At 41.0% G+C, this 23,943-nt stretch overlaps 1 protein-coding gene across 1 annotated transcript in view; it reads left to right on the top strand.

Moving 5' to 3' along the window:
* Window positions 1-14,981: 14,981 nt before the first annotated feature.
* The window catches only part of Neurl4 (neuralized E3 ubiquitin protein ligase 4), a 33,580-nt gene continuing 24,618 nt past the window's right edge, over window positions 14,982-23,943 (top strand). The window contains exons 1-5 of the mRNA XM_089241680.1: window positions 14,982-15,242; window positions 16,259-16,610; window positions 17,361-17,533; window positions 19,113-19,224; window positions 22,540-22,628. Of these exons, the coding sequence (XP_089097806.1) occupies window positions 15,054-15,242; window positions 16,259-16,610; window positions 17,361-17,533; window positions 19,113-19,224; window positions 22,540-22,628 (915 nt within the window). The 5' untranslated portion in view covers window positions 14,982-15,053. The remainder of the gene's footprint in view (window positions 15,243-16,258; window positions 16,611-17,360; window positions 17,534-19,112; window positions 19,225-22,539; window positions 22,629-23,943) is intronic.

The following is a 23,943-nucleotide window of genomic DNA, read 5'->3' as shown; positions in this document are numbered from 1 at the left end:
GCGACGCTAACTCGTGTAATTTAGTAGTGACATCTTAATAGAAGAGGGGCCAATGCCGCCCCGACATGGGCGGAAATACGGGAGGGGGCAATGTCCCCTAGCGTCGAAAGTAAAGCCGACTGATATAATGTATTTGCGTGCCTCCCCAACAATCATCGTTCCCCTCCCCCAGACTTTCAAGTCTAATTCCGCCTATGCGCCCCGATTTAAACAGGGACAAAAATAATTAAAAACAAAGACTTTTAATTAATCTGAAATTATTAAAGGTTTTTGATTCGTTACTGAATAAATTAATTCATTCTTAGATTAATTTTAATATAAAATCACTTTAAATGATTCTGTAATTATCTATTTCAGTGAATTTTTTTTTTTCGCAATATACACTCATGTCCATAAATTGAGGATAATGCCAGCTCCGGCAAATAAAGGTTCAGAAACAAAACAAACGTTACTTATTCATAAAGCCCATTTATTATACAAAAGATAAAGAACAAAAACGATGGTGTATGTACGATACCATTCATAAAAACTACTATTTTTGCTCCCTGGAGCAATTGTAAAAAATATCTTCTTTACAAAAACTTATGGTTAATACATTGTATGTCTCCCATGCGATGAAATACAGTCCGTACAACGCCTAGGCATGCCGAGTGTATCAAATTATCGATCTGATCTTGGGGAAGATCACTCCACTCAGCAAGCAATGCTCTCCGAAGTTCCGGTACACATGTAGGAGGTGGTGCAACTCGTCGGCCAAGCATGTCCCACACATGCTCTATCGGATTCAAGTCAGGTTAGAATGCTGGCCGTTCCATACGGGTTATATTCTCAGATTCAAGGCATTCGTTTACGATGTTTGCTCGGTGCGGACGAGCGTTTTCATCCATAAACACAAATTCTGCGCCCATGGCACCCCTAAACAAACGCACATGTTGTTCCAGAATGATGTCCCGATAAATTTGGGCTTTCATGGTTCCGGTTTGAACATGCAGATCTGTTCTGGAACCCAGTATAATTCCACCCCAAACGAGCAATGCTGCACCATCGTAACGGTGTCGTTCAATGATGTTGTCTTGGTGGTAACGGGTACCTGGCGTTCTCCATACGAAAGTCCGACGTGAATCAGACTGCAAGCTAAACCTGGACTCGTCGGAAAACATCACACAAGCCCAGTGTGACGATGTCCACATTGCATGTTCTCTGCTCCAGGCTAATCGCTGCCGACAGTGAGTTGCCGTGAGCGGAACACATCTGACAGGCCTGCGAGCATATAGACCAATATCTCCCAAACGTCTGTACACGGTTTGCCTTGAAACTGTGGTACCCGTGGCTGCAGGTAGCTGACGAGACAGGTCGGACGCTGTGCTCCGTCTGCTTCTTTTGGCAGTTACTGCCAAATACCGGTCTTCGTTCGGCGTTGTAACTCGGGGGGGGGGGGCGACCTGTACTGTAACGTCTACTGACATTTCCGTTATCTTGGAATCGTTGCCAAAGCCTAGAGATGACACTTTGGGCAATTCCAAGTTCCTCGGACACTTCCATCTGAGTACGCCCACATTCCAGGCGGCCGGTAATTCTACCACGTAAAAAATCATCCACATGCGTCCTCTGTGTCATATAACTATTCGCTTATGGCACTGAGCGCCTTACAGAACTCTTGTGAACAATTTCACTTCTTTGCCACCATTCCTTACACTCTCGTCATTGTGACGTACTATCGGCATCATCTGGTGGCTTCTGAATTATCCTTAATTTATGGACATGAGTGTATCTTGGAATAATTTCTTTTTGAGTAATTATGATATTATTCTTTTATTGATTGTGAAATAATTTCTACCAGAAATTACGAAATTATTTTTCTCTCATAGTAAGTTATTTTTTTCCCCTAATTCTGAAATTATTGTTTGAAGCTGTAATTATTTATTTCAGTGATTTTCTGAAAATTCTGAAACTATTTCTTTCATTAATTCTAAAATTAATCGTTTCTTCAATTTTTTCTGAAAATGATCGCCGAGCCACGACAAAAAGCTCCAATGATGGCCAAATTCGGCCCTTGGGCCATGCGCTGAAAACCCAACTTGCTTTATACCGTTAAAGTAGTCCCATTGGGCTGATTGCGAACGTTCCACCGAGCCGATTAGACGGAATAATTGGTTCTACCAGCTGATAAACTGTCATCCCAGCCTGGTATCTATCTCTCAGGTGAATTATCAGTCAGCTGATTATGCGCGCGTTATCGATGAAAACATTGGCGAAACCGCAAGTCGGATTGCATTTCGGCACTTTCGCATATTTCAGGGCAAGGACAACCCGATTTCTCTTGAACAGCACGTGGTCTTCTCACGTCGACCAATCACGGCGAGGGAAATTGTGCCGTAATCAGGAAGCGACGACGTTCTTTCACCGCTGGGGATCCAAGATCATCGCCACGCCGGCGTCGGAAACGTTTCTTTTCACCGCATTCAAAAAAATATCGAAGATAATAGAGTGATAATAAGAAGGGCTAAAATGTTAGAAGAGGCGATGGGAGGGAGGCCTCGAGATAATTTGATGCGTACCGAAAACAAACCTTTTAGACTTATTGATAACTATACAAAAATAATAATAATAATAATCATAATAAACCGCACTTATCACGACGTTATGGATTCTACGTGACCACGTGACAGACTCAAAAGATATCGGCGGACATGCGCCAAAGTGTTAAGGTGTCGAGATAAGGCCGACCCCCGACTTGGAACATCGCCGAATGATTGCGCACAATTATTCTTCGAGATAGCATGCATTATCCTTCATTTTCCCCCTCATGTTAAAATTATAATCACGGGGCTCGATTTCCACATGAACAAATGGGGTATTTGCCCAGGTCCCCCCCCCCCGGGATTTTTAGGTTCCCATAATTTGAAGAACATGCTTAATTCATTGACTAACAAAACATGATGCTAGAAATGTTAGCCGGTCTCACATTCGAAAAGACTCTCCATAGAGAGCAGGCAGACCTCCAACACGATGCTTAGATAATCCCGAAAATATTCAGGTATCTCCCACTTCTGATTCAAAATTTGGTGAAGACAGACGGTATCACGACTCGAAATACGTTAGTGCCGCAAATACACTCAAAAAAACATATTCTGGCATGTACCAATTCGTTAGAAATAATTCCTCAGAGGAATGCTTAGGAGTTACATGCACGGTTAAGCAGTAAATGTCACAGGGCCCGCTAATGAAGCCTCTTGCTTCGCTTAGCCGCCGTCCTCTCCCCCGCACGTCAAAGTTCAGCCCCGTATGATCATCGATCGGAACAGCAATGCCATTCGACATTCACGTGACTATCACACCACCAGGGCCGCAACTATATACTAGATGTCAGCCGGGGGGGGGGGGCAAGGACACGTTTTGGTGCCTCAGTGTAATGTAGAGGGAGCAGTAAAAGGGTGAATTCGGTGCCCCCTTCGAGTCCAGCGCCTGGGGGCCCTTGGTTGCGGCCCTGCACACACCACCCTCATTTTACCAGTATGCTAAACTGAGAAGCTAAATAAGGCCTCATCATGCAAAGGAGGGGGTACATTCAACATCGATATCATACATCTAAAAACAGAGAACCGAGCACAGGGCCAGTTGAACCGAACCGACATTAAAGGTGTGCAAATTTCACTCATTTAACCCAATTCTAACTTACTCGATACCAATTTGAGGCCCTATAAAGGTAGTTCTTAAAGTCTGTGTTGCGGCTCCAAGGGGCGTCGTGGTGAGCTGTCGATAACAACGCAGGTGGTTTTTCTTTTTGTTAAACTAACTCTGGGGAGCCGTGAACGAACGTTTTTACTACTACTACTAAACCACACAAGCACCTCGTCCACATTCCTCTGCGGAACTTCTAACGAACTGGTACATGCTTGAATGTGCGTTTACGTGTAGCGGACCTTCCGTGAAGCTTGTTTCCGTGCATTGCTTGATATGTGTAGTGCTGCCACCATTTTTCCCATCTATAGCCCTGTTCACATGTGCATTGAACATTGAAGGACCGGACACACCCCGCTTCCCATCTCAAGGAGGTATCGAAGCGTTGACATGTGCAATAAAACATCCCGGGAAGTTCCCGGGAACGGGGAGAGATTTTCGCTACAAACCATTCACATGACGTTTAGTTTATACCGGTAACCCCCCCCCCCTCTTATTTCCGGAAGTCGTCACTGGTTACGTGGGTTGAACGGAAGTGGACGATCCAAGATGGCTGACTAAGGAGCTTACAGTAGTTTTCGCGGCGCAGAGGATTATGGGAGAGTAGGTCGGTGTCGAACCACCAATCCACCCCCAATTAAGATGGGCTTTTTTTTTTATGAGTTTCGACCCCCCCCCCCCCACCCAATCTTGCACATGTGAACGAGGCTTATGAGTGAAGTGCAGAGACTGAATATACTTGTATCGTTGTGTGTAGGCCTGCTGCTGCTCTCTGCGGCGAGACTTTTTAATGGGCTCGTATTCGCGCCTCGAAGTTGGGTGCCACAGGAAACCAACTTCAGCCGACTGCCACTTTGGCGACGGTGGGGTTCAAACCCGGGTCCGTGTGATTCGAGTCCGTCACTGAAAGCCCACTCCACCTCCGCATGGAGGGGGGGGGGGAGACCAAAAAATCAAACGCCCTCGTGTTTTTTTTTTCCTTGCGCCAGAAGTCCAATCGAAAAAAACTGACGCAGAAAGGGGTGTCTTGTTTGTCTTATGTCACACGTCTTTGTTCAATCAATGTTCAAGGTGTGAGACCAAGGGCCATGGCCCCCACATCTTGGTGCAGGACCCCTAGGCTGGGATCTTTGGTGGGCCCCAGAACTAGATTTTTCCCGGGACCTTCTATAGTGAATTTATAGCATGAAAAAATCAAAAAATGATGATAATTGTCCCGGGCCCCAACGCTGGAGCCCTGTCAGCCCTGCCGATGTGGGGGGCACGCAAAGGGAAATTTGTTAAGGTGTTAAAGCCAAATTGAAATAGTGCGCAACCAATGTAAGTACTTATTTTAATCCCGTTTTACAGCTCCATATATTTTGCCACCCGGTGCGGCTGCGTTCATTCACACCTACCTGTCGCTGCGTACAGCCAATCATCAAGTACTCATACAAATCAAGGGTGTACAACCTTTAGGGGAGTACGGGCCACTCATGGCACCCACATCCTGGAACAGGGCCCCCAGGCCAGGATCTTATGCCGGCCCCCGACCAGATTTTCACGCCCCCCCCCCCCTTTATGATGAATTTACATCATGAAAAAACAAAAAAAAGGTGAAAATCGTCCCGGGCCCCAGGGCTGGAGCCTTGTCAGCCCACCCCTTGGGGGAGGCCATGGGGCCACTTCCCTGATTTGAAAATATATCGAGGACTACTTAATTGAGTGATCTCTAGAATAGCTCCGTAGGGGTTATTTAAGCGGTCCGTAAATGTGCCGCGGGTCACTAAAGGGATCTGGAAAGGAGTAGCGTGAAACTTGACCTATCTGGAAATAGGACGCAGGTCATTCACGTTATCTGTAAATATGCCGCAGGCCGCTTGGGCGATCTGGAACTGTGCCGCGAATCACTTACTGCCGCTGGTCACACGTTACGTGATTCGGGAATGTGCCACTTGGCTCATTTTTACAAAATTAGATTTGAGGTAGCGGACCACATTACATCATTCCGAAGGTCACATTCGTCCCACGGACCAATAGGCTGAGCATGTATGATCTAAATCCAAGGTACTCAGCTTTTAGGAGACTGGGGCCACTTCATTGATTTGAAAACGTGTGTCGGGCCATTTTCATTAGTTTGAAAATGTCTGGTGTGGGCCACTTTATTAATTTGAAAAAGAGTTTCGGTGCACTTAAGTTACCTGGAACTGTACCGCGGGTAATATACGTGATGCCGAGTTGCACTGAGGACCGCTTAAATGCTCTGAACCTGTGCCGCAGGTCATGTAAATAATCTCTTGATATGTCGCGGGTCACTTGATTGATCTGTAAATGTGTTGCGGGACACTCAAGTGATGTGGAACTACATCGCGGGTCACTTAAGCCATCTGTAAAGGTACCACGCAGCTAAATTTTTCAAGACTAGGATTGAGGTCACGGGCCACATCAGGCCCCTTTCACACGGAGCGGATGCGGATGCGGACGCGGATGCGGATGCGGAAGCGGGTCCGCATACCCTTTCACACGAGCACTGAAGATGCGGGTGTTTCGCCCGCATCTTTAGGTTGAAATTCGTGCATAAAAACTATTTTTTCGCAATTTTTGTAATTATTTTTCTCCTTCACCCCTGATTCAGTGGCCATAGGCAGCCTAGAGGCATTCTTTGGTGGTTTAGTCTAGAGCCACATAGAATATGGGAATAAAGATGTCTTAATTCCGATCCTCACAAGTAGTCGATGGGAGAAAATGTCTTCAAATATTTTCAAAACATTTTGAAAAAAAAAATCCGTCTTTCCGGAAAAATATGAAAGAAAAATTCCAAAAACATCCAAAACTAATATGTTCCTAAAAAAAAAAATTCAGGAGATATCAAAGAATTTGCAAGTACAAAAAAAGGGGAGGGGTGGGAACGTTCAAAATTTCTGTGCTTAGAAATATTCACATCACAATTCTGTCTTAGGCCGGGATTACAGTATAAAAGTTTTATAAAAGTTAGTTTATAAAACTTGAAAAATGCAACCGATAGGCCGATCAGTTAAGTTCGCTCGAATGTAACAGATGTGTTTATTGGTTACATTTTTCAAGTTTTATAGTGTAATACCAGCCTTAGGCCGGGATTACACTATAAAAGTTTTGTAAAAGCTCTTTGATAAAACGTGAAAAATTCAACCAATATTATCTTATTAGTTGAATTTTTTGAATACAAAATGTGTGTGTGTGTGTGCACCGGTTGCATTTTCTTGAATGCAACCGATGCGCCTATTGGTTGAATTTTTCAACTTTCATAAAAGTTCTTTTATAAAACTTTATAGTATAATCCCGGCCGGATTACACTATAAAAATTTTATAACAATTATTAGTTGCTTTTTTCAAGTTTTATAAAATAACTTTCATAAACCTTTTATAGTGAAATCCCATCAATTAGATTAGTCATTTCTGAAATCTAAAATTTCATTTTTTAAGTTTATAGACTGAATATCGAGTAAAATATACTTGTAGGTATGGGGGGAACCACCAAAAATATTCAAGTGCTAGGGTCTTCAAACGTCTTAATCCGGCCCTGAGTGAACACCGTACGTGGATAACGTTGTTTAATAAAAGTATTTTTTTTTTAAGTTTGAAAAAATTAAAAGATTGAAAATTTAAAAAAATAATAAATATTTAAAAAAATAACAAATATTTAAAAAAATAACAAATATTTAAAATAATATTTCAAATATTTATAATTTTTTAAATAATTTTAAAAATTTAAAAATAAAAAAATTAATATTTTTAAATTAAATTTAAAAGTTATTAAAGTATGTAGTCAATTAAATATTCGTAATGAACAGAACGGCTTATAATTTTGGTCCCGTCAGTGGCCCTTGTTGGCAGGTTTTATTGTATAAAATTGTGAAATATGGACAAAAGGCAGTTAAAGTTGCTATATCTCCATCTCAGAAGGAAACGAAGGGATACACGTATGTGGGTACATCGTATTTGATGAACAGGGACCCTCACATGGTGTTTTTAAGGGTATTTATGGCAAATAATTAAAAAAATTCCGTGCAAAATCACCTTCAAAAAATAGCCAAAGATGCGGACAAATTCGCTCCGCATCCGCATCGTCTGAATAGCTCCGAATAAACCTATTGTCAAAACTTCTATGTGCGGATGCGGAGCCCGCACTTAGGTTTTGACACATGCGGACGACGTCCGGACCCGCATGAACATTTCCTAGGTGCGGAGATTTTTCGGCTCGTCTGAAAGGCGCAGTATATTCCAATTGTTAAAACTTCTTCCGGACCCGCATCCGCGTCCGCATCCGCATCCGCTCCGTGTGAAAGGGCCCTCAAGCGAATCGGTGGGCCATGAGTTGAGCATTTATGATCTAAATGAAGCAAATAACATATTCAAATAACGGAGGTGAAACTGAAACTGTAAAATGATCGTTTCTTTATGTGTCGGTGCTGCCATCTAGCGTTTATGTTTTGGAAAATAATCTATTCTATTACTGAAAAAAGTCGTTGTTTTATGTTTTTCTCTCTCCCTCTTTTCCCCAAGAAATCTATGCCCATATGCAGTCGCAAAAAGTCGAATTAACCAATCGATCGAGAATAAAATATTGAAATATTAAAATATTTAAATAAAATAATACTTGAACCAATCGATCACGCCTCTAACAAACAAGTACCAGAAGATAATTAGGGCCAGGGCCGCAACAGCTAGCTACTTTCTCACCCGGAGCAAACTGGTGCCTTGCCATGTAGAAGATGCAGTTGAAGGGTGAATTCGGCTCCCCCTTCTTGTCCGGCGCCCGGGGCACCAGACACGCCTGTTCCCCCCCCCCCCCTCCTAGTTGCGGCCCTGATTAGGGCTACTCTCAGGAGCGACTCTTGGGTCATGCGGCCGCAAGGGGCACAGCTCTAGAAGGAGCATGAAATCCAATGTGAAACGGCGGAAAAAAATATATTTCCATGGAAATTGTTGGGATGGGGGGAAAATAAGGAGTGGGAGAGTGGGATGGGCAAGAGAGGGCGCCACAAATAGGTTCCGCGTGCGTAGAGATTCCGTCTCAGGCCGCCCGCTCTATCCTTTCTCTAACATCTCTAATTCAGTGATTCTCAGAAATGTGCCGCTAAACACTTTGTCAAGGGTGCCACCACAAGCAGCAGGCTCGGATTTATGGGGGGGGGGGGTGATCACCTCGATCACATTCAAGAAAACTTTGACCAAAAAGTAGAAAAAACCGTTGTATTTTTTTTTTAAGAAAAAGTCAGAACAAAGAAAAAATCATGACTATCCCGGAAAATACGGACAATGCGGAGTGTATGGTCACCCCGTTTTTGTCAGTGTATATATAGTGGCATGGACCATCATTTACTACCGATTGAGTTGTGCCGGAAGTGAGTGTGGGTACCCAAATACATATCAAGCGTTGTTCTTGAATTTTCAGTGCTGCCATCTATATATTTGTAATTGTCAGCGAAGCGCAGTAATTGAATATTTGCACCGTTGTAGGCCTGTTGCTCTCTTTGTGTGACGATTTTTCATTCATGGTGGGGGGGGGGGGATGGTCGGATTTGCCGACTGTTGATGGCGGAGGGAGAAGGGGGTTTGACTGACGCTTGCACATCACCAATCCCCCCTCCCTTATAAAAACATGACAGTCGTAATGCCATCTTTGAAAAACGAGAAAACCTTTCCATAGTATGTGGGCATCTCAATTAACATTTCCCTATTGATAAGTCTTCAAAATACCTTCTTCTCTAGTAAACCTCTAAGACCATCCCCCCCCCCCCCAACGTCATGTCACACTTATGTGGGGAGGGCGGGTTCGGCAAAAAAACGGTTTTGTGTCCACTCAGTGCGTCACATACGTTGTCCTTGAGTGATTTGCTGGACTCTCGTACATAAACAGATGCATGCTCTTCGAACGAGGTGGGTGTGGTTCACCATGGTGATCGAGGGATCAAATACACCAAATCCATTGCACTAACTTTCGAAAGAGCCTCCAATAAACTATATATCGATGTTGAGGAGAAATTTAGCCTTTCGTTCGCTGAAATCAGCGTTTGCCGCAGTAGGCATAACAATTACAATTCGCCGAATATTTGATTTTGCACTTCGCCAATCTTTCAGCGCTTGTAGCTCGTTTAATCCATTCAGATATCCTCTGATAGAGAGCAGTTGTCACCTAATACAATTCTTTCTGCAAAATCAAATTGTCGCCAAAATCTGTATCCGACAATTCCGAATTTTCGTCGAATATCTACTTCAATGAACGCCAATTTCAGTCATTTAGCTGGGAAGCCAACTTCAGCTGGCCACCGCTACAGCGACAGTGGGGGTCGAACCCCGGTCCCCGCGCTGCGAGTCCGTCACTATGACAACTCGACCAACCACATCTGCGTATATACGGTATATTGTGGGATCTTTCGAAAGCTAGTGGAATAGAGAAGTTTCTGGTAAATTTGACCGGTTTTTGTGGCTAGAAGAGTGTGTGTGCGGCGACAATTAGATTTTCAAATTTGCCTATCTTTCGGTGGTTATAGGTCGCCATTATATCTGGATATGATATCTGATGAAGTTAGTGTCGCCTTATAGCAGCGGTTCTCAAACTTTTTTGACTCGTGGATCTCTTTCTGGTACATACAGTGGAACTTCGGTTAACGAGCTTAATTCCTTCCGCGAACGTGCTCGCTATTCGAATCAAACTCCCCCATAGGAAATAATGGGAGCACGGATAATTCGTTCCACAATTATTCATTCAGTTAAAAATGTCTAATAAGAACAGCATTTAATCAGTACTACAATGCAATAATAATAATATATATATATATATATATATATGTATATAATACAATATATGTATATATATCGGACATTTTGACCTTCGCCCGCGCCCATCCTGGGCTAGAAATCAGTGAACTTCCCTCTTGCGGGGAGGGCGTCTCAACATCATGGGTCCCCAGGAAAAGTGCAGGGTCGTCTTAAGAGCCCCATCGGATTCCCCCATCCCTTGAATACAGTAATTTTCTAAGGCAGCGTACTTGGATAGAAATGCCTGTCTAGTATGCTATTCACATATTGCAGCTCTCGAAAATTTCGACAAAATATTAAATTTTTTTATATTATCATGAACACCCCTTTCAAACTTGAGCCCCCGCCGGGTCGTTCCAGGGTGAGCCCACGTTTTAACGGCACTAACAAAGTGTTCTGGGGTAAGTAATAGTTTACGTATTAATTACATCCAGAAATTGTAGAACCAGATCTCATCGTGTGCCCTCCATGGATATGAGGCCCTGCCCATATGGGCCCGAGGATTTAGATGGTCCTGGTTCCATGCTGGATTCAGAAAGTATTAACATTTTCTCCCACCACACACAATTCACTGGAAATCTATCACCTCTCTCTCTGAGGGCTCTTCTGACAGCACCACTCCGTTAATAACATAAATCATTGATCTGAAATATCTGCTGCCATCTACCGAATAAAACTAATATGATTTTTTAGTTGACATTGATAAAATGTTTTTGATTAGTGAATGATATTGAAAAAATACTATAATAGGCTATAATAAAATGTTTTTATAAACAATAATATTTATTTAATTATAAAATTCATTTCAAAATTTTAACGGTTAATCTTTCTATAAACTAGTGTAAATCCATAAATTTGTAAAGTTAAGACATCCTTGGTTTCTGAGGGCACAACTGATTTTGGTTTACGTCCTCAATCTCTCACTAAAATCATAGACGGCTACCAATGCCTGTGGACGGCAGCCCTTGACAAAATTTACTAATATTTTATTACTGTACACAAATATCAACTGATAAATTTTTTTAGTAAATTCATTAATTTTGTGTATATTATTGTTTTTTAACATATTATCAATATGATACAATATTTTTTTTATCACTTTGTTATGCTGTTTAGAAGCTGGTCAATAACTTAGATCAGATAATTATAACAGTTTTATTCGATAGGTGAAAGTAAAAGTTATATGCAGTGAAATTATTTTTCTTTGCATGTTATATAATACTGCAGTAGTTCGCAACCTGATGCCGTGTGGCCCTGGAATAAGGGGCCAAATGGAAGGGGGCCCCACACAAAAAGAGGTGAAGAATTAGAGCTTTCAAGTGAAATATGTACAGTGTATATATAATCTAATAACGCAATAAACAAGCATGGATACGATAATGTATATAAATTAACTTACTCTAAACAACGAGAGAGAAGAGGACTATCTCTTGTTGGGCGATTTACTGACTCTCACTGTTGTTTCGCATTCTTATTCTTTTTGTGTGGTTTTAAAAAGAACGTAACCAATGACACTTGCTTTTTGCCTCCTTTTTAAGATTTCTCGGAGATGGGAAATTGCATTGTCGTTGGAGACAGATTTTATTGCTTGCTTCTATTTCATTGGTACTTTTCTACAGAATTTTGCCCGAGGATTCCCACATTTTACATATCTCTATAAACACATTTGAAAAGTGAGGGACTTCTCTCTTCCTCAGGAAAAGGTACCTCCAATATAAGCACTTGCTGTTGCATGCAATGGAGGTCCATCAGTTCGTAATATGGTCAACTCCTGGCCAAGCAGAATTTATATAAAAAACAAGCGCACATACGCGTGATTACAATGCGACATCTAGTTTCGTATAATAGTAACACTCAATTTCTCCAGTGAGGCACGCTGACCGGACACTGTAGGGGAGAATATTACCTACAATTCCACAGTATGTATGTGAGGCCCGTCACTAGTGGGGGTCAGGGGGGAGGGCCGTCCCCCCCCCCCTCTGGCTTTTGAAAATACACTAAAAATGGTATATATATATACATACGTACATTGAGTACATGTTGTTTGCCCCCCCCCCCCTGGAAAAAGTTGAAATGACGGCCCTGATGTGTGTGCACGAAAGCGAAAAATAATCAGTTTAGTTGTGAAAACGTAACAACGAATTAAGAAAGCGTAAAATTTTTGCTCGTAATGCGAATTAATCAAATCATTTTTTTTTCCTTCAAAATTTATGCGAATTGCTCGCTAACCGAACCGCTCGTTAACCGAAGTTCCACTGTAATTTCTATGGAGGAGCCCGTAGGCCTATTTTTTAGTTCATTCACAAAAGTTACTGATTTATTATTATTATTCAAAAATACTGATAATTATTTTTTCCGAATTGACTGGTTTTTTTGTATTTTTCTCGAGCTGCCGCGGAGACCCTGGGGAGTTCACGCGGAGCACCGGTTGAGAATCGCTTAAGATTGTTTCTGCTCTTTCCAAATATGAGCTTAATTTGTGTGTAGGTTTTTCAGGAACTCCAGTTTCGCGTTCAGGCTTGACGCATTTTTTTTCTTCCACAATTGATTGATCCACCATAACTCGAAAACGGTCCGAGATAGGATATTGTTGGTAGGATGTTTATGTTCCACATCGGCTATCACGCCGTTTTGTTTGGCAGAACAGGTCACGTTCACCCTGTATTATATCGCCCGCACCATAGCCGTGCGCAGAATTTTCTCCGAGGGGGGAGGGGTTGTCAAAATTGGTTTCCTTCCTACAGCTGAAATTCGAAGTCACTAAATTATGAACCCCTGCACCAATTTCTTTTCGCTCAGTTCTTGTATATTAATTCAACGTTTCAAACTTTTGGATCTTTGGTGCCATCTATCGACAGACTGCTACTACTTTTCTGTACATCATGAATCCCTCTACAGAGTTTCTAACTAATTGGTACATGCCGGAATGTGTGTTCTGGATGCATGTGTGGCCACTAATGTATGTATTTATGTTGGGAGAATTGTGCTTGTTTCGTGTTCTTGCCGGTCCTGCCATCTGTTTTCTATATTTTGAAGTAAAGATGATGTGCTTGAAGACTATCTGCAGACTTGAAAACATCGTCGGAAAAATTAAACCGAATATAAGACAACTGCTGCCACCTGGTATTTTTTTTTACGAAAATGAAACTAGCGTCTTATACCATCGTTGAATACTGGATGGCAGTAAGCCCCTCAACAAAGAAATATTTTTTATTCTATGAAATCACAAAGGTCAGAGCCGTACAGCTTCCGGGAGACTACAGTAAGTCAAGACCGCCCCTGTTAACATGAATAAGATAAAAGTTAGATGTTTATAGATTATTTTGTACTCGTCGGACACCTGCATTGCCTCGTTTTCTTTTTCGAACTGGCTCTTTTTAGGGAGAGTTGGTCACATTGATGGTAGCCTGCAAGGCGGGGATAGAAGTCTGGGGGAGGGGGGGCACGGTCATTATTGCTGGGGGACACGATGATGATGATGTCAATTCATATATACATTAGATCAGTCAACTCCACCTTTGACGCTTTGGACGTGTGGGGGGGGGGGCGTATATCCTCCCATGATAGCCTGCCTGTATCAGTAATATCGTCAGGCATCTTCCACCAAGGCTTGGCTGCAAATGCAAACAAGCGGACTGCCATGTTTGTTGATGTATAAAAATTAGGACGGCTTTGACCAGCAGTAGGAAAATATCGTATTTCATGAATTTGCTGTCATCTACGGTTTAGAAATAGAACTAGTTGGTGCTTTTTCTTTTTTCTTTTTTTTTTTTTTTTCGTTTGCTTTCTAAATAATAGATAGCGGCATGTGTCCGATTTTCTCCTGTTAAGCCGGTTTTTCCTGCGCCGCACGCAACGTGATTCACCCAGCGCGACACGCCGTCCACACTCACCAATAAGAAACAGCAGCATGACTGTTTTTCCTACAGAGCACAATACGCCTCACGACAGCGCTTTACGTCGGGCGTGATTGGCCGACTGCTTCTGGAGGAGTCAAATGCGTCTTGCGCCGCGGTTTTGCCGAGTTTTTTTTTTTTTTTACTCTTGTGTGTTTTCTTTCCCTTCCCTTCAAACCGGAACATGCAGACGACAGAGTAGCTGATGCCAAGGCGGTATACTATAATATAGCCGACAGCCTGATCTGATGCGCCCCGCTAGGAAAACATTAACGCGCAGCGTGATTATGTAACACGTTTCTGCCGACGTGAAATTATACATTTCAGTTCACGCGGCGCAAAATACGTATTCCTAAGAAAACCCGGCTTTAATGAATGAAGTTCTCGAATTTCTGGATAGATGGCAGCAAAAGACTGAGTGGTTCGTCATTTTCAATATTTTTATTTCAAAACAAATTATTATCATGTAAATTATTATCAACATGTAAATTCATGTCTACAATTAATTCAACGATGAAGAAGGAGATATTTTCTTCTTCTTCTTCTTCTTCTTTCCAATTTCAGGCACTCGCCTGATAAGTCGCGCTCCTCATTGCCTTTAACCGAACTCGAAGCCGTAAACAAAACAGATAAACATGTCACCCGGGGCGCTCGATAATGAATTAACGCTATTGACGGGGAGTCGATGAATGAAGGATGGCCCACGACCTGAACAGGTGCTCGAACATGAGGTTCCACAGCAGGACCGGTAGCATGGTCACGCTGAGCAACTCGAACAGACGCGCTCACAGGAACCAGCCCCACCAAGAGTTCAACAACGGGCTCGTGTTCAGCAGCGAGCCCCTCCAAGATGGACAAATGTTCGAGGTCTCCATCGACAAAAAGGTGGGAGCCCATTCGTCTCCATCTTAAACTAGCTCCAGAGCCGTCTACATTGACGCCCCCCTCCCTCCCCGATGAAAATTAGATTTTATACTGTGCGTGGAACGGGTAGGTAGTGGGGCCCCAGGGCACTCATCAACATCACTGTGCCAAGGTCGCTATGATTTCGTTAGTACCTCCCCAGCATTAAAGATGCTGCGGACGGGTGACCTATGCAGTGCCGTCTTAACACATGGGCCCTCCCGGGCCTCACAAAATGAGATTCGGTTGAAATTTTCTAGAATTTACCAGGTAGGGCCTCAGGAGAAACCAATTGGCCAATGATGCTCTTGAGACGGCCCTGGACCTATGTAGGCTATAGTTTTCTATTTCTTTATTGGTACAGTTGATTACAATCATTTGACTACAGACATACACAAATATATGATGATAACAGACACCAGTGCCGCAACTAGGGTGGGGGGGAATCCAACGATTGGACAAACTGGTGGTTTGAGAAATGGTACATTAGCGTATTGAAAAGGCCATTTCCGAGCCGGGAGTTTGTCGAACTAATTGCTGCTTTGAGTAACTGCCGTTTGTCTAATTTCCTCTTCACAATTTCAACATACTACCCAATGAGGTAGCTGAATTGAAAAAAAAAATAATGGCAACCGTTTTTTTCCCAATTAATTAGTTTAAATTTGATCCATCCATAAAAATAATGTGCTTTTTCAGTATTTACAAAGTAATTATACCGAAAATTTCTATACATGTGCTTCTCAGCAACCTCTGATTAAAGTACACTATATTGTGCGGCTCAAGGATATACTTTCTCATAAGCATACGCAGAATTTTCTCGAAGGGGGTTTCAGATTTTTTCTTTTTGGGGGGGGGGGTTAAGTTTTTCCCTGCAAAGTAATACTAAAATTTTGGCTCGGGGAGGATGCCACCCCCCCCCCCATTAAAACCTGCAAACTTACTATAATGTCATTATGCTGAAATCAAAATTTTTATTATAACTATTCCTTAACCCATAGGTACCATCCTGGAGTGGATCGATTGAAATAGGAATAACAACTTTAGATCCAGCTACTTTAGAATTTCCATCGAGCGCAACCAATTTAAGAGAAGGATCATGGGTGATGTCCGGCGACTCTGTACTCAAAGACGGGAAGTCCATCTACGAAGACTGCAAAGAAGACCTGGATCAACTGCAGGAAGGTGATAGAGTGGGAATCATGAGGACTTTCACTGGCGGACTTCACTTCTTCATCAACGGTGTTGACCAGGGCGAAGTCGCTGTGGCTAAGACTTCCTCTCCGGTGTATGCTGTGATTGACCTTTATGGAAAATGTGCTCAAGTGTCTATTATCGATAGGTCGGAACCTTGTAAGTGTCTAATGTAAGACTGGCCAGGTGTAAAAAAAATTTAATATTACATTTATAGCACGGTTTCGCAAATCAAAAAAATATTTAGGCGTCAGCCAAATTTCTTATGAGCCAAGCATCGTTTCTGCTCAAGAAGCATGGTCCTAAAATCAAGGGTGTTCAACCTTCACTTAATTAAGTGGCCCGTACGCCCTTGATCTGGAAGAGCACCACAGGTTACTTAAGTAATCTGCAAATGTGTCACGGGTCACTTGAGTGCTCTGGAATTATGAAGCAATGATCTGTAAATATGATGTTGGGGGGTTCACTCAAGTGATCTGCGAATATGCTGCCTTAATTGATGAGGAGCTGCACTGCAGGTCACTTGAGTGATCTGCAAATGTGCCGCTTTTTGTTTTTATAAAATTACGGTTTGAGGTCACCGGCCACAACAAATGATTTTGGGATGCAATGGGTTGAGCATGTGCATCAGTCACCATGGGTTTTTTTTCTGACACTCTTCCAGAACTTCTTTCCATGTTAAAAGAGGGTATGTGATGAAATCAGAAAAATTTGTGTCATCCTTAGACTGCTATTTAGCAGTCACATATATAAAATTTTAGGCACCAATACCGATTTCCTAGTTGTCATGGCACCTAGGTTTTGTCAAGCCCTGATTCATAGTTCTCTCCTAAAAATATTGATTTCGATGAAAATGCATTTGACAATAAGGATATGGCTTTCTAATTGGGTTTCTTCTGGTGTTTCTAGCTGGAGCCAGTGCGTCACCTGATGCAGATGAGTTGCATTTCCACCAATGCTGTGGCTCGATGGTGAAGTTCTCGAATGACCATAAGACCGCAGAGAGGTGGAAACCGGTTGACGAGTTCAATAATGGTGTCGTAATGACTCACCGTCCTTTGAAAGATAACGAACTTTTTGAAGTATGTTTAGCCAAATTCGTGGTATTATTTTTTACTCTAGTTTTTGTGAAACAGAAATGGAGTAGACGTCACTTATTAAAATCAATTAAAATCACAGATGATGATGGTATCGTTCGGGTATTGTTATCCACTTTTGCTAAGTATGAAACAGACCAACATAATTTTAATCAGAGGTTGCTGAGAAGCACATGTATAGAAATTTTCAGTATAATTACTTTGTAAATACTGAAAAAGCACATTATTTTTATGGATGGATCAAATTTAAACTAATTAATTGGGAAAAAAACGGTTGCCATTATTATTTTTTTCAATTAAGCTACCTCATTGGGTAGTATGTTGAAATTGTGAAGAGGAAGTTAAACAAACGGCAGTTAGTCAAAGCAGCAATTAGTTCGACAAACTCCCGGCTCGGAAATGGCCTTTTCAATAAGCTAATGTACCATTTCTCAAACCACCAGTTTGTCCAATCGTTGGATTCCCCCCCCCCCCCACCCTAGTTGGTGGTGTCCGTTATCATCATATATTTGTGTATGTCTGTAGTCAAATGATTGTAATCAACTGTACCAATAAAGAAATAGAAAACTATAGCCTACATAGGTCCAGGGCCGTCTCAAGAGCATCATGGGCCAATTGGTTTCCCCTGAGGCCCTACGTTACATGGGAAAAAATTTGTTTATAATTATCATGAAGAAAACATTGGCGGGGACGCTGAAAGTTGCTGATCATCCCGTATATACAAGACTCAAGTACCTATGTAGGAAACGAAGGGTGCATTGCATTTTTTTTTAGAAATTATTGGTTGGCTAAGCCTCCTTAATCTGAGGATGATGTCACTATCCATACAAAGGTTTTTTAATAGCTGACTGATATGAAGATATACTTAGGAAAGAGAGAAAATTCAACTGTGGCCCTGCGGAGAATCGAACCCACATACTTTCACTTTTCAAGTGAGTGCCCTAGACCACTAGACTACAGAGGCAACGAATATCTCTATCTTTCCTGGGAAAATTTATTAAGGGTGGGGCTCAAATGGCCTCCCCCTAAGTTCCTACATTTATACCGTAAGAGTTTCACTATGGAATGTACCCTACATCATAAAAAGTATTGATTCATAATGGACATTAGACAGTTCTTTTGTAACTCTTCAAAATTTCTGAAAAAATGTTAGCTTGAAGGGGGGAAAATATCCTGTTTTAGAATAATTGGGAAAGAATACACGCTTTAATATTTTGAGACCTATTGTGCAGGATCGAAAAATAGAGTAGCTCCATTTGACCTAACATGATATATGGTCATTGTACTTGAAACATGGTTTTTTCAGCTATATTTAACAAACAACTATTATTATCACAGCAACCCGGAGGAATGTGATCACATTAAGCAGCATGCACTGGATATTAGCACTGAATAAATTTCTACGCAATCTATACATTTATATATATATATACATAATTTACTCGTATCCGAACATGGGTTGCATGGGTGGATTGTTGATTATGTGTCTTAATATATCTGTACAAATTTTTTTTCATGTATTTGTTATATGTGTGCTATATTGAATCTGTGGAAAATATTTTAGATTCGCATCGATGGACTTGTGCAGAAATGGTCTGGCTCAATAGAAATGGGGATCACAACTCACAAGCCTGATACACTGGAGTTTCCTGCCACAATGACAAACATGCGCTCAGGTTTTATATTAATATACAATTTAACTTGCTTAATGTGCAAATTAATATAAAATTACAACTAACACATAGTTTGTTTGAAAAGTATCCAACCATTATTTTTTGTGTGTGAACCAATGAAGAGAGAGAGAGTGTGTGTGTGTGAGTGAGTGAGTTTATGGTGCATGTATGTAGGCGATCCTAGTGCGCGTGCTGGAATTTTTTCCTGCTTTCAGACCACAGATGAGTGAGAAAGTGTGAGTTAGTACGTCACATTTTTGTTTTTGTCAAAATGGCAGGAAAAACTTGAACAATGTTATTGTTAATCACTATGGTGTAACTGTTGCATCTCTAGATCCATGTCTGTTACCAAGTCAACAGACATCAATAGGAACAACAAGAAGTCAGTTTTCACAACAAGCTAGAGTGGCGCAGTGGTAAGATCACAAGGATCCGGGTTCAAACCCCACCGTTGCTGCAGTGGTGATCGGCTGAAGTTGGTTTTCTGCGGTTCCCAACTGCGAGGTGCAAATGCGAGCCGATCTCCCTGTTGAAAGTCTCGCCACAGAGAGCAACAGGCCTACAACGTTATAATTATTCATTCATTATACTTCACGCTCTATGAGTTGAAGAAAAAACTCATAGTTTAAAAATTGATTGCAGATGGCAGTGCTACACATAACAAGCATTACAGAGAAACAAACTTCACGGAAGGTTCACTGTACTTACACACACATTCCAACATGTACCAATTCGTTAGAGGTTCCGCATAGGAATATGGACGAGGTGCATGTCTGGTTTAGTAGTAGTAGTGGTAAGATGCTGCAGCGGTGCAGTCATGTGGGCATCATACTGGACTCTCATCCTGAGGATCCAAGTTTGAACTCTGTTGACTGCACAGTGGTGGTTGGCTAAAGTTGATTTTGTGCTGTTTTCCAGCTTCAAGGCACAAATGTGACCTGGTCTCCCATCTAAAAAGTCTCTCCACAGACAGCAAGCAGACCTGCAACATGTTACTGACATAACATGAAAATTCAAGCATTTCCATCTTTACTTCAAAAAATAGAAGACAGAACATGAAACAAGTGTAACTTTACAACATAGATATGTTGGGGGGGGGGGGGGAAATTCACTCAGAACACGCTTTCCAACATGTGCTGATTTGTTAGAAAATTCTGAAGAGGAATGCATACGAGGTGCTAGTACGGTTAAGTAGTAGAAGTGGTAAGATGCTCATCTTCCACTATGAAAGTTGCCGTCAAAATCCATGGTTCAAATCCAGCTAAAAGAACATAAGAAAAAGTTCTTTACTACCTATCGAGCTTGGGGCGACCATCGATAGATGGCGCCTTCATTTCCCACCCAGCTCCACTAGTTGGAAATTGGCATATGGCAATATATGACTGGAGTTGAAGTGTGATAAAGTAGTTTTCATAACAAGGCATTAATGATTCATAATTTTCCAATGATTAGTTGCAGTTAAATTTCCTAGTATAAACACGTTTGTTAATCAATCAAATTTTTTTAGTGGAAGCATATCTCTCTCAACTTGTGAATCACTAAGCTCCACACAAAATTTAATGCAGTAGTGTTAAACTTAATGCATAAGTTTTCCCTGCCATTTTGTTAAAAACAAAAATTTGATGGCACTCACTTACACTTCATCATTCATCGGCAGTCTGTCTACTTCTGCAAGTCGTAAAAAAATTTGAGCATGCACACTGGGATTGCATACATGCACCAAACCATGCCTCAGAAAATTATGGTCGATTACTTTTTAAAAACCTCATATATGCATAGATCTATTACATTAGTACAAGGGTTCTCAAACTGTGTGCCTTCAACCCTTGTCAGTGGCACCGCAAAATGCTAATCCCGACAAAGATTTTTCAAAGACATTCTTTGTTAAATTGTTCTGGGTTGCTACAGATAAGTGTAGATTAGGGAAAAGGTTTGAGAGCCCCTGCATTAGTATCATCAAAAGTGTATTTACAGGAGGGCTTAGCAGATTATGGTCCTAGGTGACAAGTTGGGAATGTGATGAATTTGAGGAATTAGTAGTCAAGAAAATTAATATAATGGGAGAAATGTGGCAAAATGTGTATAGCCCATGGGCAACATAAATCCACCTTTGCTGAAAGAGCGAGGGACTAAGGAAGCAACTGGAGAGTTTGCAAGCATGTGAGTGATCATAAGAGTGACTTTGAAAGCAAGGGACCAGTCATTTAGTTAGGCGTCTGAGTGGTGTAGTGGTAAGATGCTCATCTTCCACCATGAAGGTTATCGTAAAGGTCCATGGGTTCGAATCCAGGGGAAGAAGATCCAAAACAAGTTCTTTACCTATCAAGCCTGGGATGATGGCACCTTTATTTCCCACCCAACTTCACTGGTTGGAAATTGTCATTTAGCAATATGGCCAGAGTTGGTGTGTCCTAAAGTAGTCAGTGAGTGACCAAAAGAGGGACTTATAGAGTTTGCAGGCATGTGAATGACCTAGAGAGTAAGGGGGATCAGGTCGGTGGTCAACCAAAAGAGGGTCTTACAGCATGTGAGTAAGCAAAAAAATGAATTAGAAATAGGAGCATAGGTCTAAGTGGGCTGTAGCCCAGGACAGTAAATTTAAGAAGTCAGTAATCTAGCCAATCAGACTAGAATGGGAGAAGGGCGGCAAAATTTGTGTAGCCCACAAGCTGCAAAGCCATGAATCCCAAGAGCCCCCAGTTATTTGGGGGACTGAAATTTGAGCAAAATATATTTGATGACAAACCAGACATTTTTCACAAGTCGAGGTGGCCTTCTAATGTCTGATTTACCCTGCCAGTCAAAGTCAGGCCTCGTATTCCAGATTACCTTAGATTTGTACCATGCTAAGAAGAATTTAAAGCACTAAAATTAAATGTGTTGTAAAATTAATGTGCATTAAATGTTCTGGAGAAAAAGTTAACTATCCTAAAGTTACTGTGATCCGTCTAAATTGAAACAAAATTTGAATAAATCATAAGTGTACCTTTGCATTGAACCATAATAAGTTAAATAATATTATACTAAAAAAAAGTGAAAAGATCCTCTTTTTTTTTTTTCTTCTTATAATGTATAAATTTGTGATTGTAATTTTATTTTAATTAAATATAATTAAAATGTATACGTTTTTTTCAGTATTGCACTTGAAACTGACGATGCACTTAAAACCAACTTTACTTAAGTTGTCACTCCGTTGAGGTCGTCATACTTTTTCGAAATTTTGAGAGATGACCTATCGAGGTTTTACTGTAGATTGAGATTACACTTGATTGGTTTTTTTTTTCATCCAATCATCTCTGTAAAAACATTTGTCTTCAGGTACAATAATGATGAGTGGATGTGGAATTCTGACGAATGGAAAGGGCAGTAAGAGAGAATATGGGGACTTCAATTTAGATGAATTACGTGTAAGTATTTACACTTATTTGCTTGACATAAATACCATATTTGAGTATAATATGGTATGCTTTTTTTTTTTTTTTTTTTTGGATGCTTTATCTCTGTTTTGTTTCATGGTATTGGTATCACTTGTAGCAAAGGAGTGCAACTTTTATTGGTCTGTTGGCCAGGTATGCAATTTGGTTGCAGCTCGCTGGCCATGAGCTGGTGTAATTATATTGTGCTATGTGGATTGATAATTTTTCACTTACATCTTTCATGGGCTGTATATGGCCCATGGGTCAAAGGTTTTGCATCTCTGATTTAAACAGTTTTAAGGAAATTTGTGTTTCAGGGGAATGGTACCTAATTTTGTATTTTTTATTTGAGACTCTGGTGAATAGAAAAGGCAGTGGGGGGGGGGGAGCAATGCAATGTGCTTCAGGCATATCAGTAGTAGTAGCAGAAATTAGGTAAGGCCTAAGTAGATTGCAAAATGATTATTTCCATGTTGAAAAGAAATGAAGTAAAAGAATTTGAAAACATGCTCTCAAACATCATTAGGTAAATTTCTTTCCTTGCCATACAGCCAAATTCCAGGTTATGAATAACTCTGTTTACCAGCAAAAATTTTAAACAAATTTTGACTCGATTAACAGTCAATTTCTAGCAAAATGGACAAAATGTTTTGGAATTTGTTAGCATATTTTGACTTGGTACACAAGACATTTCTTTGAATATAAGTAATAGTATATATACCAAAGACTTCTAGATGAGCACCGTAACTTTGCATATTTACCTTGTCGGTCGAGTGTCGCATGATGTCAACTAGAAAGCCAACTGATCGTTTTCTTTCTTTGCCAGCAAAGCAAGGTATTTTTTGTTTCTCTCTCTCTCATTTTATTATTTTAGTGAAAGAAAAAATTGAAAAATATATTGTGTATATGCATGTGTGTAGTATTAATGAAAACCTTCAATAGTTTAAAGGCCCAAGTGGTATTTATAGCGTAAGTCCTATGAGAAAGACTGTCTCATCTTCTTATTGGGTGTTAATGTAAGCGAGAATTCCAAAGAGAAACCCCTTGCTCTTCTATAGTATTCCAGAAATACTTGATTTTGATACAAAGTAAGTAAAATTTAAAATTAATCGACATACCCTTTTCTTTTAGAAAAGATTGTGGTTGACATGAGATAGATAGTCGTGAAATAAATCATTTGAGTGTCCATAATTTCCTATAGGGAAGTTTGATTTGATATGCCAGTGTTTCTGATTATGAGCTCATTTATGGAACGAGTTATGCTTGGAAACTGGAGTTCTGCTGTATTTTCTTATACAAGGTGTTT

The sequence above is a fragment of the Pholcus phalangioides genome, unplaced genomic scaffold (genome assembly GCF_987345545.1).
Source record: "Pholcus phalangioides strain wild (caught in Gottingen) unplaced genomic scaffold, Ppha-v1.0 ptg000014l_1, whole genome shotgun sequence".
NCBI classification, from domain to species: domain Eukaryota; kingdom Metazoa; phylum Arthropoda; class Arachnida; order Araneae; family Pholcidae; genus Pholcus; species Pholcus phalangioides.
The sequence above is the reverse complement of the archived record's forward strand: the minus strand, read 5'-3'. Positions and strand labels throughout refer to the sequence as shown.